This window comes from Muscardinus avellanarius (assembly GCF_963383645.1).
Source record: "Muscardinus avellanarius genome assembly, chromosome: 10".
NCBI classification, from domain to species: domain Eukaryota; kingdom Metazoa; phylum Chordata; class Mammalia; order Rodentia; family Gliridae; genus Muscardinus; species Muscardinus avellanarius.
Genome location: NC_137796.1, coordinates 73,637,117 through 73,650,069, shown reverse-complemented (window position 1 = coordinate 73,650,069; position 12,953 = coordinate 73,637,117). Strand labels below are relative to the sequence as shown.

The window sequence follows — 12,953 nt, the reverse complement described above, 5'->3', positions numbered from 1 at the left end:
AAATGGAAGAAAGAGTCAAACAATCCCAAAGCAAGCAGGAGGAAATGAACTATAAAGAATAGGGTAGATATAAATGAAATAGAGTGGACGAATAATGGAGAAAATCAATGAAATGAGTCATTTTTTGGGTAAAAATCATGAAAATTGAGAAAACTAGACTAATCAAAAACAAGGAAGAGAGGGAGAGAAGACACGAATTATTGAAATCAGAAATGGATTAGAGAATGCTACTACTGACCTTATAAACATGAGAAGGACTACAAGCAACTGTATTTCACATATTAGATTACGGAAACACAATGAACATCATCCTACAGAGATACAAGCCACTGAAATGGGATCAAAAGAAAACAGACATGTGCAATACAGCTTTGACAAATAAAGGCATATAGTTAATAATTAACTTCCTACAAAGGAAAGCCCAGAACAAGATAATTTCACTGGTAAATTCTAGCAGATGTTCAAGGAAGAAGTAAGACCAATGAAGAAACACTTCCCAATTCATTCTGTAGGCCACTCTTACCCAAATTAAAAGGAAAATACAAAGATATGTCAGAAAAACTAACCACAGACATAAACTTCTTATAGATGCACAACTCAACAAAATGCCTGAGAACTTACCCCAGCAGTGTATAAAGGGGATAATACACCATAGCCAAATGGGGTTTATCCTAGGAATGCAAGGTTGGTTTAAAGAGCAGAAACAACAACAACAACAACAACAACAAAAAAAAACATCTTCACAGATAGAGAAAAAACATTTGGCAACAGCAAATCCCCTTTATACTAAAATACACATTAGTCCAAACCAGATAAAGAGAGTATTTTTCATAACAGACCCAAAGCAGAAACAAGCTGGAGCAGAATCTGTTAACAAAGCAGGCCTGAAGCCACTAGCCTCAGCCTGCTTTCAAAGGAGACTCATGGTTGGTGTTTGGGAATGTGGCTGGTAAGAACTTCCTTCTGCAGATGCAAAGTTTTCCCTGAGTTATACAAGTGGTCAGCTGCGTCTAAACTGCTCATACCATGTGGCTTATGCCAGCCCTGCTTGCCTCTGTGAGTACAGCAGAGAGCGCTAGGTGAGTGGCACCAGGTGAAAGTCTGGCTGCATCTGCTAAGTGCACCTCAGCGCTGCCTGTGGTTTGTGCCCCAGCACAGGCAAGAGGAGACAATTTGTGCAAGCTCATTACTCAGCCCTGGAGGGTTCAGTGAGTCCTGTATGAGCCAGTCTGCAAGGCCCCCTGGAGGCCTGCACCAGATGGTCTCTACATTTTCCCCCGTGTTCTTTCTCCCTTCGCTCTCTGTCCTTCACAGCAGTACCTTTAACTGTGAGCACCAATCAAGACTGAGTCCTGTGAGTCCAAGTGAATCATCCAGCTTAGGAATGGTGTTGGAGGTCCCCAATACAAATCTAAACATTCATCGCACTGATGAGCGGATTTTTAAGAATGTGGTATATCTATTCAATGGAACATTTCTGGCCATAAAACAGAACGTCGTGCCAAGAAATGCTACAGCAGGGATGAACCCTGAAAACACCACGCCAAGATAAGTAAGCTGATCACAAAAGACAAGATGGTTTATTTAGCTGAATGTCCACATGAAGCAAATTTATAAAGGTAGAAAGTGGATAAATGGTTGCCAAGGGCTGGGGTTGGCATGTGGGAGGAGTGGGATATCGGTGGTTTGGCAAATGGGAAGGGACTGCTAATGGGCACATCTTTTGGGGTGATAGCAGTGTTCTAGAATCTACTGTGGTGACGGGGGGTACCAACCTGTGACTATACCGAGGCCACCAAGCTGTGTGTCTCAAGTGGCAAGTTGTGTGGTATGTGAGTTGCGTCTCAGTGTAGCCATTTAAAACATGTTTGGAAGTAAATATCACCATCTGAGCTGGCACTTCCAAAATGACCCAAGTGCCCAAGTCCCTCTGTTGGGATCCCATGCATATTGAGTGCCTGAAAATCTCCTGAGCTCCTAAGCAAAGATGGGATGTGTCAAGATTATACAACAAAAACCAAAAATAATTCTCCAAAGAAGAGGACCATGTTTATCTACCTGATGGTCCAGGCACGGGGATTCTTAGTGAGACTTGTGGGATCTTAGGCTAAGGGGTCTGTGAGAGGCTTCAGGGAGCCCCATGCCCCAGGTCCTAGGTGATATCTGCATATAGGTAGAGAGAGTACCTGCACCTTCAACTGGCTTCCAGAAGGAGCCCGTGTCCTAACATGCATTGGGAACCAGGAGGCATATTTGAGGAACTGTAAGGGAGACCTCCCCTCCTGGAACAGAGCGGTCAGCCTGTCACTAGCCTTTCTCGGCCACACGGCAGTGCCTCGGCAACTGAAAGGCAGGGATGGCGGGGAAGACGGAAGCTGGGGCAGAGGCTGGGGCCAGCTCATTTTGTGTGTGCCTGGGAAAACAGTCCAAAGTGTCTTGTGTCTTGGCTTGCTGGTTGATTACATGGGACATAAGAACCTCTGTGCAGAAGTCTATTTAGTATGGACCCCATGTCCCTGCCTTCTGTGCCTGCCTCCTCCCTTTTCCCTCTCTCTTCCCACATATTGGCCTCCACTAGGTATGTATATGCTTATGCATGTGTACTTGTATATGTGTGCATATGTGTATATGTAAGTATGTGTGTGAATCTGTGCATATGGATTTAGGCGTGTGTGTGTGTGTGTGTGTGTGTGTGTGTGTGTGTGTGTGTGTTTATGCATGCATGTGTTGGCCCAGCTCAGTGCCTGGGTGCATGTAATAATCCTACATAAAAATCAGTTGAGCCAGGCGTGGTGGCGCACACTTGTAATCCCCACGCTTGGGAGGCGGAGACAGGAGGATCGCACAGGTTCGAAGCCAGCCCCGCTGGCTTAAGAGACCCTGTTTCCAAATAAAAAGTATAAAATAGGTCTGGGAGTGTAGCTTGGAGGTAGAAGGGTTTCAAGGAACCCCAGTACCATAAAAAAAAAATCAGTTGAGTTGGATGTGGTGGTGCGTGCCTGAAATCTCAGTACTTGTGAAGCTGAGACAGGAGGATCACAAATTCAAAGCCAGCTCTTGCAAATAAACAAGACTGTTTCAAAATTAAAAAAGGTTAGGTGTGTAGCTCAATGGTAGAGTACTCCTGGGTTCAATTCCCTGCCAAACACACACACACACACACACACACACACACACACACACACACACACACACCAGCTGAGTTTGAATCTCAAAACATTTGGAGAATAGTTTTACGAACAGTTCACCACCTGTGAGTCCAATTCCATCTGCTCTATGCCACGGCATCTGTGCCCAGGGCTGGGATGGAGATGGTAGGAAGAGGTGGGCTGAAGCTGAGCTCAGGGGACCCGAGGACCCACGTGGCACCCAGCTCCACTTCCTCCCTACCAGCGCCCCAGCTCCCAGGGCCTGCATGTGCACTGGGTGTGTGTGGGGGGCAGGTACTGGCCAGGCTGACAGTCAGAGCTCAGCCCATTGAGCAATACTGCCCAACACACGTGGAGCTATCATCAGCTCCACAGCAGGGTCAATGCCCAGTCGCTCTCATTGCTACGCATGACACCCACGTACCCCGGAGAGCAGCAGGCTGGGAGTTAAGACACGAGGCAGTGCCCTGAGGCGCGGCTCTTAGCGCAGACAGAACGTCCTGCTGAAGGCTAGGCTACTCCTTTCTCATGTGTCGCTTTGGGTACCGGCAGTTACAAAGCTGCTGTTTCCTTAGAATGAAAAGTCTCTGCGGGATTTTATACAGCAGATCCTCAAGTATGGACAAATGCACCTTTGGGGACATGTGCGCCACCGCTTGCCATTTTTGCCAGGCCCCAGGCCATGATTCAGATGCAAACCCAGCGTCCTCTGTAACTGGGACGTGCAAAGCAGACCGAGCCGGCCCTCATGGCATCCATTCGCTGCGCTCTTGCTGGGGATCAGACACAAACCACAATGGAAAAGCCATTTTACTGAGCCTTGGGGCTCGATAAGGCCTGAATTCAGGTCAAAATGAAAGTGAGACTTATTTTAGATTAAATATTGATTTAGAAAAGGAATGCTGAGAGGTGGGGCAGACAGTGTGCACGGCAAATGGCTTGGCAAATTTCGCCCCTCTCTGACTTTGGCGAATCTGAAATAAAATACACAGGACTGATGGGAAAGCTCTCTGCTGGCTGCTTCGGCTGTTTGTGTTGGTTAATATAGGATATTGAAACAGTGCACTCTTGAGGGAGCACGGAGCCCCTTTCAGAGCCCCCGATGGCTGCCTTGCTGGTTGAAGTCCCCTTGTGTTGGACTGTGTTCTCCCAGAGCAGACATGCTCTGCTCTGCAAGTGCTGAGCCCCCAGGGGGAATCAGTGGAGGCCTGAGCAGGGCAGGGCTGCTGTGCAGGGCTGCTGGGTCCCTGGTCCTCGCTCTCAGAGAGGGACATGGCCAGCCTTCGTCCAAACTCACCCCAAGCTGTTAACTGACCCAGAGAGAAGTTTCTCAGGTGCAGTGGGAAGAGGAATTTGATGCCAGCGGCGAGGAAGAGGAGGCATCTGTCTGGTGGGGGTTAGGGCTCCACTTTCTATCAGTGCTGCAGGCTCAGGGTCTCTGCCACTCTGTCTAGAGACCCTCAAGGTAACACAGAAACTTCTGTAAAGCACTAGGTTCATCTCCCATAGCAAATAGAAGGAGAATGGCTTCCTGCTCTGAAGTCCACTGTGGGCGGTGTCTGACCCTGCTGTGGGCCTCACCCTCCTGTAAGAACTGGTCTGGCACCAGGGCCTGCAGGTCCAGCTGAGATGGAGCGGGAAGGCGTCCAGCTGGCAAACGCAGGGACCCGTGAGTAGCGCTCAGTGGACATCTCCACTCCGCTCTGCTCTGCGGAATGCCCTCCTGGGAAGAGGATGCCTGCCTTGCTGTCTCCTCACCTGCTCCTGGATTTCAGAAGCAGGACCCCACCCTGAATGGGCTTGGAGCATCTGCTCCACCCAGTGTGTACAAGAGGTGCCAGGCCCAAGTGGCCGTGGATCTTAATCTGTGTTCCTGTCCTTTCCTGTCCTTCCAGAGCCTCCTGCTGTCAGCTCTGCCTACTTCCCGGGGTGTCTGTGAGATCACGGAGGAGACACCCCGGGGCCCAGGAGGCTCAGTACAGACGCAGGAGATGGCGCTGGCCACGGGGCCCACGGCACTGACCTCGGATTCTGATGCGTCCGACTTCTCCTTGAGGTTGGAGCTCTCCGTCAGCACCGCACCATTGTACTTGTTACAGATGTCCTCGTCAGAGTAGTGTAGGCCGCCAGGGCTCGGCCGGGGTGGGGACCTGGGAGGGTGACAGACCACTGAGAGTCTCCCCCGGGCCTTCCAACCTGCCACCTGGCCTTCGTCCTGGTGGAGTCGGGGAGAGCAGGGTCCTCGGGTGGCACTCCGCCAACTGAGGCAAGACATTTGGTCCAGGAGGGACCTGGAGACAATTGCCATGTCCCGCGTTGAGCACGTACACATGTGCATGCGTGTGTGTTAGTTACTGGGGATTTAACCCAGGAGCAATCTACCACCAAGCTATACCCCAGCCCTTTTTATTTTATTTTGAAACAGGGCCTCATTAAGTTACCACGCACTGGCCTCAGGTGCCACGTGTTAAAAATCTCTTGGGCATCACGCTGGGGACGCAGACCCAGTTATCCCTCTCTACCCTTTTGGGGCTTCACGGACTGAAGCCCCTCCCCAGCATGGGAACCTTCATCTCATTTGGGGGGAGGGCTAGGACTGAAAAGATGACGGTTTATTAAGTAACTGGAGGAAGAGGCTAATTTTATTTTTTCGTTCTGGGGATTGAACTCTTAAGTATTCTCTGTCTGAGCCAAACCCCGGCACTTTTTATTTTTAATTTTGGGACAGGGTCTTGCTAAATTGTAAATTGCTATGGTTGGCTTTCACCTGAGCTCCTCCTGTCTCAGCCTCCCACGTAGTGAGATCACAGACGTGCGCCACCACGCCCAGCTCCAGTCTTCCTTTTGTCTGCATTTTACTTTGGCTTTGGCTTCTGGTGGCTTCAGGGTAGTGTCTCCTGACCCTTTCAGGAAGTTCAGAGCCTTGACTGAAGCCAGCTGACATGGATGAATGAACCAAACCTAGCCCGCCCCTGCCATGGGGATGGCGCGGGCTGCACAGCAGCGAGGCTGAGGGCTCCTGGTTTGTTTCACGCCACCCAGGAGCCACGTCCTGTATCCCCTCAGCTGGTTGACTGATGGGGCAGCACTAGTCTCTGAATATAGAAATGCATATTTTAGAGATGTGACCTTAGAGATGGCCACTCCTAAATGTGTGAGTGAGAGCTGTCCCTAGGCCCAGGGGCCCACGTTGGCCGTTGGACCTCCAAGACGGAGGAGCCTGGGAGGCCTGTCTTGTACCCACAGCCTCGAGACTGATTGGACACTTCCTGGCCAGAGGCCCTCAGCCCTCCTGTGCCCCCAGCTCTGCCCTCTGCAGCTGGGCCCAGCCATGGACAGAGCACTCTGGGGCCACGCAGGCTCTGGTTCTGCTGAGACTGTTTTCCCGGCTGGGGGACCTCTTAGGACAATCTTGGAGGGCTGAGCCTCTCTGACTTCCCTGTGAAATGATTTTTCTTTTTTTTTTTTTTCTTTCTAGGAAGCGTATGGCTGGACTGCTGTCTATCCTTGGGCTATGTGCTTCAAGGCTGTGAACCCTCTCTTAGAAACCAGTAGAGAGATTTGCAGCAAGAGTGGAGAGTGGGGCCTTTTAAAATTCCCTGTGACAAGTTCCTTTTGGTCTTGAAATTATGTTACTGCTTTCTGCATGATTCTGTGACACAGCAGCAAACGCCTGACTCTTAGTAAACTAGCAGAGAAGAAGATGTGACCAGAGGTCACCACATCTGCTTCCACTTCCCACCCCAGGAGAGCAATGTGGCAACTAGGTGGTGGCAGCCTGCTCTGCCCGACCTGGCCTCCGAGGGTGCTGCATAGGGACCATCGCAGGTGGGAGACCCGCAGGCGGCGGGCCTCCCACAAAGGCCCAGGGCTCCCTTTAGCCCTGGTCTCAGCACCCCTCAAGCGATCTGAGCCTCCTGGCATCCAGAGGACGGGGCAGCCTAGGCGGTCTCTGGGTGCCACTTGCCACTGTAAGCTTTGCAGAAATAAAGGGAAACTGAGGCCTTGGCCTGCTGACGTCCTGAGGGTGTGTGATTTTCCTGTTTTTTCAACATACGGCAAATCTACACAGAGTTTGGTCCAGGGAGAAGAGCCACCCAATGCTGGTGGCCCCAGAGAGGCCCCTGATTCTGTTCCCAGGCAAGGCATCCCCAACTGAGGGTGTGTTTTTCTTTTCTATCAGACTCTCGAGACCAGAAGATGGTCTGCTAGTCAAAGGGAAGGTCATGGTTGTCGTTCTGGTCTTTGGAAAGTCTTATTTCTTGCTGAAATCTGGAGAGGGCACCGAGTGGAGGCTTTGAGGAGGAAGCTGCTCTTGTCCCCACCCTGTAAATATCTGAAATGGCAGTCCGTATCACAGGGAGATCTGGGTACGTGAAATGCTGGAGACAGCGGCCCTTCCATTTGGGACTCAGATCAAGCCAGCTGCAGTCTTTGGAGACACGCATGAACGAAGAATTCCTGACTCACAGAAGGCCTGTGTCCCAAGTCTTGAGCAGGGATACCCCCCTTTCTACATCTCCTCTAGAATCATATCGGAAACTTCTCTAAGCCTCCATAACCCTGCCCCTCCTCCAGCCACCGCGCCCAGGGGGCTTGGGGTTGGGCCATGCTTTGCTTCCTGGTGGTATGGGGCTGCCCCCGCCCCGCCCCGCCCCGCCCCCGCCCCGCTGCCGTCCTACCTGGTCCCATTCTTCTTGGAGAAGGTGCTCTTGACATTGAGGTGGCGGCTGTTGAGCTCCAGCGCAGCAAATCCTCCGTTATCCAGGGTCACAGATTCCTCCATGTGAGAGATGTTCTTACCCAAGCCTGACCAGGAAAGTGAGCGCACTGTGACCAAGGTGCCCAGTGCAGCCACCTGAGCCACTGGGTCAGGCCAGCGCCTGGAGTTCCCGTGTTGCTGCTACACGTGAAGCCCAGAGGCCGCCTGCTTCCCCTCCTGGAGGCAGCTAGAGCCGAGCTGCAGAGCAGGGCCGTCTATCAGTTGCAGCACTGGAGCAAAATGACAATATTAGCATTTCCGTGTTTATTTTGCTGGATGCCAAAACACCAGTATTCTGGCCAATATTTTATGAAAATGTGCTCAGAATGCATAAACTGATTAAAAGTCAGGGAAGTTAAAGACTGAATAAAGTTCAAAGTTAAAAAAAATCACAGTCATATAACTGTAGAAAGAAGTAAATAAGGCAAATTTATAAGGGGGTGGAGGCAAAAGAAAGGATATAGGATTTTTTTTTAAATAAGGTAATGAAATGCTCCTAAACAACTGGGCATAGTGGCGCACAGCTGCAATCCCAGTGCTTGGGAGGCTGAGACAGGAGGATTGCAGGTTCAAAGTCAGCCTCAGGAACTTAGACTCTCAGCAACTTAGCAAGAACCTGTTTCAAAACAACAAAAAAATAAAGCTGGGTGTGGTGATGCATGCTTGTAATTCTAGTACTTGGGAGGCAGAGACAGGAGGATCGCAGGTTCTTGGCCAGCCTCAGCTACTTAGTGAGGCCCTCTGCAATTAGTGAAACCCTGTTTCCAAATAATAAATAAAATAGGCTGGGCATGGTGGTGCACGCTTGTAATCCCCACTCTTATGAGGCTGAGACAGAAGGCTTGCACAGGTTCGAAGCCAGCCCCAGCTACTTAGTGAGGCTCTCAGCAACTTAGTGAGACCCTGTTTCCAAATAAAATATAAAATAGGTCTGGGAGTATAGCCCAGAGGTAGAAAGCCCCTGGGTTCCACCCCCAGTACCACCAAAAACAAACAAATAAATAAATAAATAAATAAATAATAAAAAAAATAAAACAGGGCTGGGGGTATCGCTCAGAGGTAGAATGCCCCTGGGTTCACACCAGTACCACATACACATTTATTTTATTTTATTTTACTTTTGTGGGTATGGGGATGGAACCCAGAGGCATTCAAGCTCTGAGCTACACCCCCTGCCCTATTTTTTTATTCTTCTTCTTTTTTTTTTGTGGTACTGGGGTTCCTGGAAGCCCTTCTACCTCCGGACTATACTCCCAGACCTATTTTTACATTTTTATTTGGAAACAGGGTCTCCTAAGCCAGCGCGCGCGGCTGGCTTCGAACCTGCGCAATCCTCCTGTCTCTGCCTCCCAAGCGCAGGGATTACAAGTGTGCGCCACCATGCCCGGCCCACATACACATTAAAAAAAAAAAAAAAAAAAGACTGAGGGTGTAGCTCGGAGGTCAAATGCCCTTAAGTTCAATTTCCAGTATGAGGAGCGGGAGGAGGGGGAGGAGGAGGAAGGGATTAGGACTCTGCCCTCTTGAATGGGTTCATGAGGTTAATGGAGCAATGGGTCACTTGCCAGCGGGTTAGCGTTGAGAGTGAGGTGGCTGGGTCCCTCCAGCTCCCTGTCTCTCCGCAAGCCTTCCTGCACTGCCCTGGCACTCTGCCTGATGTGGCCTCTCAGCTTTGTATCACAACTGTGAGCCAGAGTAAACCTCTCTTCTTTATAACTCACTCTGTCTATGGTATAGAGTAGTTAGCAACAGAAAACAGACTACTACAGTGTCACGCGGCCTGGCATGGCCAGGGAGCCTCCCCCCATCCTGAATTCCCTATGGACTCCCCCCTGCCTTCCTCTCCCAGGTGTGCGCCCACCTGGGGACTTTTTCACAGGAGCAGGGTTGCTTGTTCCTGAGAGTCTGTCCTGTGCCTTCCCTGATGGACGAGATGCTCTTTGGGGTGCTGCCTTTTTCTGTTAGGTCCCCCCACCCGTGCACATGCCAGGGCTTGGCAGCTGTGTGCTAACCCCAGGGGAGCTTCTCTACTGAGGAGCCTCCACGCCCTGGTGTGTGCAACAGGAAGCCCGGCACAGAGCGGCAAGTGAGACATGAGCCTGCGCGGGTGAGTTAGGGTTGATGGGGCGGCAGGTGCAGGCCAGGCTGGCATCGCAGGGAGTATGCCCAGAAAAGGGGCGGGCATGGCACTGGCCGGCAGAGGCTGCCACTCCGCACATCTCCTGGGCGGAAGGCAGACGTGCTGAAAGATAAGCTCCCCCCCCCAACTAGGCTTCAATTATGATGTTAAATTAATATCCAGGGTGAGGCTGGGTATCAGAAGCTGCGGGTCAGATCTGTCTCTTCGAGAGGGAGCGGGAGGGTGAAAGCAGAGAGGTTTTCGATGCGCCACACATAGGATTCTGTAATAGCATTAACTCAGTAAAATGACATGCCATTCATACATTGTAAACCCCATAGGAATAAAATCTGATTTACGAACACTTGTTAGAAGTGAATTTATACGGAAAAAAAAATAAATCCTTTCTTTGAGGGATGAATAGCTTAACTTTACCAGAGTAAATGGCGAGGCGCTGTAGGTGCCCGGTTCCATTAACCCCTTCAGCATAGGGACGGGTGGACGGGCAGCTGGGTAGGGATTTGCTGGGCCCTGCTTCTCGCCCCAGAGGTACAGGGGACCAGGGGCATCTCAGAGGCACCTCCCCAGGGACCTGCCCATCTAGAGAGAACAGACAGACACCTCCAGTGACAGCTAGCGTGCAGTTCTCAGAGGACTACACACACTTCTGACTCAGTCTCAGCTCTGGTAGAAGCAGTGTGGATTAAGAGGAGACCATAGCATAGAGCTCAGTACTTACCAGGTCAGGCAAAGAAGTGCCTCACCAGTAATTATGAGAATTTGTAAAAATCAAGGACACCAATTGTGTGTGTGTGTGTGTGTGTGTGTGTGTGTGTGTGTGTGTGTTGCTAGGAATTGAACCTAGCTAGGGGTGTTCTACCTCTGAGCCACAGCCCCAGCTGTATTTTTTTTTTTTATCTTGAAACAATCTTGCTAAGTTTCTGAGGGTCTCACTAAGTGGCTGAAGCTGGCTTTGAACCTGTGATCTTCCTGTCTCAGCCTCTCAAATACTGGGACAACAGGCATGTGTCACGGTCTTCAGTGTCCTGCAATGCGTTCTCGTTGTGTAGCTCATGTGATGGTCTCTCGTGGCGTGCAACCACCCTGAGCACGTGCTAGGCTCTGTCACGAACCTTCCCTGTCACACCCTCCACCAGGAGGCAGCCAGGATGCTGCCTGGTAGAATGTGCGAGGCCTGGGCCACTCCAACCTCCACAGACAGGAGCCACACCGCGTGTGCTCTCTGGAGGCTGGCCTCAGCCTGTGTCCATTTTCTCACTTCTCCCATGATGGGGGTTTGTTCAGCAGCATTTATTTACTTATTTATCGGTACTGGAGATTGAACCCAGAGGCATTCTACCTCTGAGCTCTACCACAGTTCTTTGAATTTTTAAAATTTGAAACAGAGAGTCTTGCTAAGTTGCTGAGGCTGTCCTTGAACCTGTGATCCTCCTGTCCCAGCCTCCCGAGTACTGGGATTACAGGCCTGCGTCACCGTGCCTGACCAGGAGCATTTTATGTGTTGAGCGCCCACTCTTTGCCAGGTTGGAGCTTGTGCTGGGAGTGTCATACTAAATAGGCTCTCAGAGGGCTCAGAGCAGGACCCAGGGGCAGAAGGCAAAGCCCAAAGTCAAGTACATGAGAGGGTCTGTTCCAGAAGAACACTTCTATAACACTCCGTGAGACACCCCAAAGTATCTGAGTGTACCCCAGTTCATTGTTATAGTCAGTATAATATTTTGCCTGTTTAATGCTTATCTTGTAAAGTGTGTGTGTGTGTGTGTGTGTGTGTGTGTGTGTGTGTGTGTGTGTGTGTGTGAGGGCTTTGCTGAGCTGCTGAGGCTGACCTTGAACCTGTGATCTTCCTGACTCAGCCTCCCAAGTACTGGGAATAAAGGTGTGCACCACCACCCCAGCTTAAATTATATTTTAAAATCCTACAGTGTTTAAACGACAGTGGGGACTGACACTCCGGGAGCCAGCTGGCCCCAGTGCCACATCAAGGACACATGGCTGACCCGAGGGCACCGGGGAGAGCCCGGTCCCAGGCCTAGGGCGCCCGCGTGGCTCTATTTGTTGCCTCCCCCAAACAGAGCCTCGGCATCTGTCTTACCCCGCAGCAGAATGCAATGGCAAGGCGGATGCTGGCATGCGGACCCGAGGGAAAACCCAAGGTCGCCCTCAGCTCCAGCGTGCCCAGGACACCCTGGGCCAGGGACGCTGGGCGGACGTCGCACCTGTGCTGCAGCTCTTGTACTTCTTATTCTGTCCGTGCAGGACCAGGACGAATACCACCAGCAGGATGATGATCAGGCTGGAGAGAGCCATCACCAGCAGGAACCACCACTCCTCATAGAACGGGGCTTCCACTTTAGCTGCGGGAAGATGCAAACCCACGGTGAGGCTCGGCGGCGCCTCCGGACACAGCCATCCTCCCGGAGCCGGGCGAAGACGACATGACAGACGGCGTCATGGGCCCACTGACCGTTTCCCGGCGGGCCTAGGCTCGGGCACCACGCAGGCTTCGGGATAGGATGCAGTGTTTCCAACCTTTCCTGTCAAGCCAGGTGCGGGCTCCTCCTAGAGATGTCTCCATGCTTGCCCTTGCCCATCGAAGCTGTCTAATTTCACCTGCTTACACTGCTGTCGGGGCTAACGTGAGCCCTGAATCCCAGGCCTGGGCTGCAGTGTCCCTCCAGCCAGCCGCCTACCCTCGCCATCCGCATCCCCGACTCTTGCCCGACCATGGCAACCTCGTCCCGACCATTCTGCTCTGACTCGCTCATATCCATTCTTCACGATGCCCCAGAGAAATCAGCCCCAGATGGTGAGCTGACCCCTCCTGACACTTTCCATGGCTCCCCATTAGCAACGGGGTGAAGGCTGAGCCCTGGGGCGGCAGAGCCCCACTCCTGCCAGTTTT

The 12,953-nt window shown here is 51.4% G+C and overlaps 1 protein-coding gene across 1 annotated transcript in view; it reads right to left on the bottom strand.

Moving 5' to 3' along the window:
- SDK1 (sidekick cell adhesion molecule 1) overlaps positions 1 to 12,953 on the bottom strand; it is a gene marked incomplete at both ends in the record, with an annotated part of 886,211 nt that overhangs the window by 10,347 nt on the left and 862,911 nt on the right. The window contains 3 exons of the mRNA XM_080702238.1: positions 5,173 to 5,299; positions 7,832 to 7,958; positions 12,268 to 12,405. Coding sequence (XP_080558364.1) covers positions 5,173 to 5,299; positions 7,832 to 7,958; positions 12,268 to 12,405 — 392 coding nt within the window. The remainder of the gene's footprint in view (positions 1 to 5,172; positions 5,300 to 7,831; positions 7,959 to 12,267; positions 12,406 to 12,953) is intronic.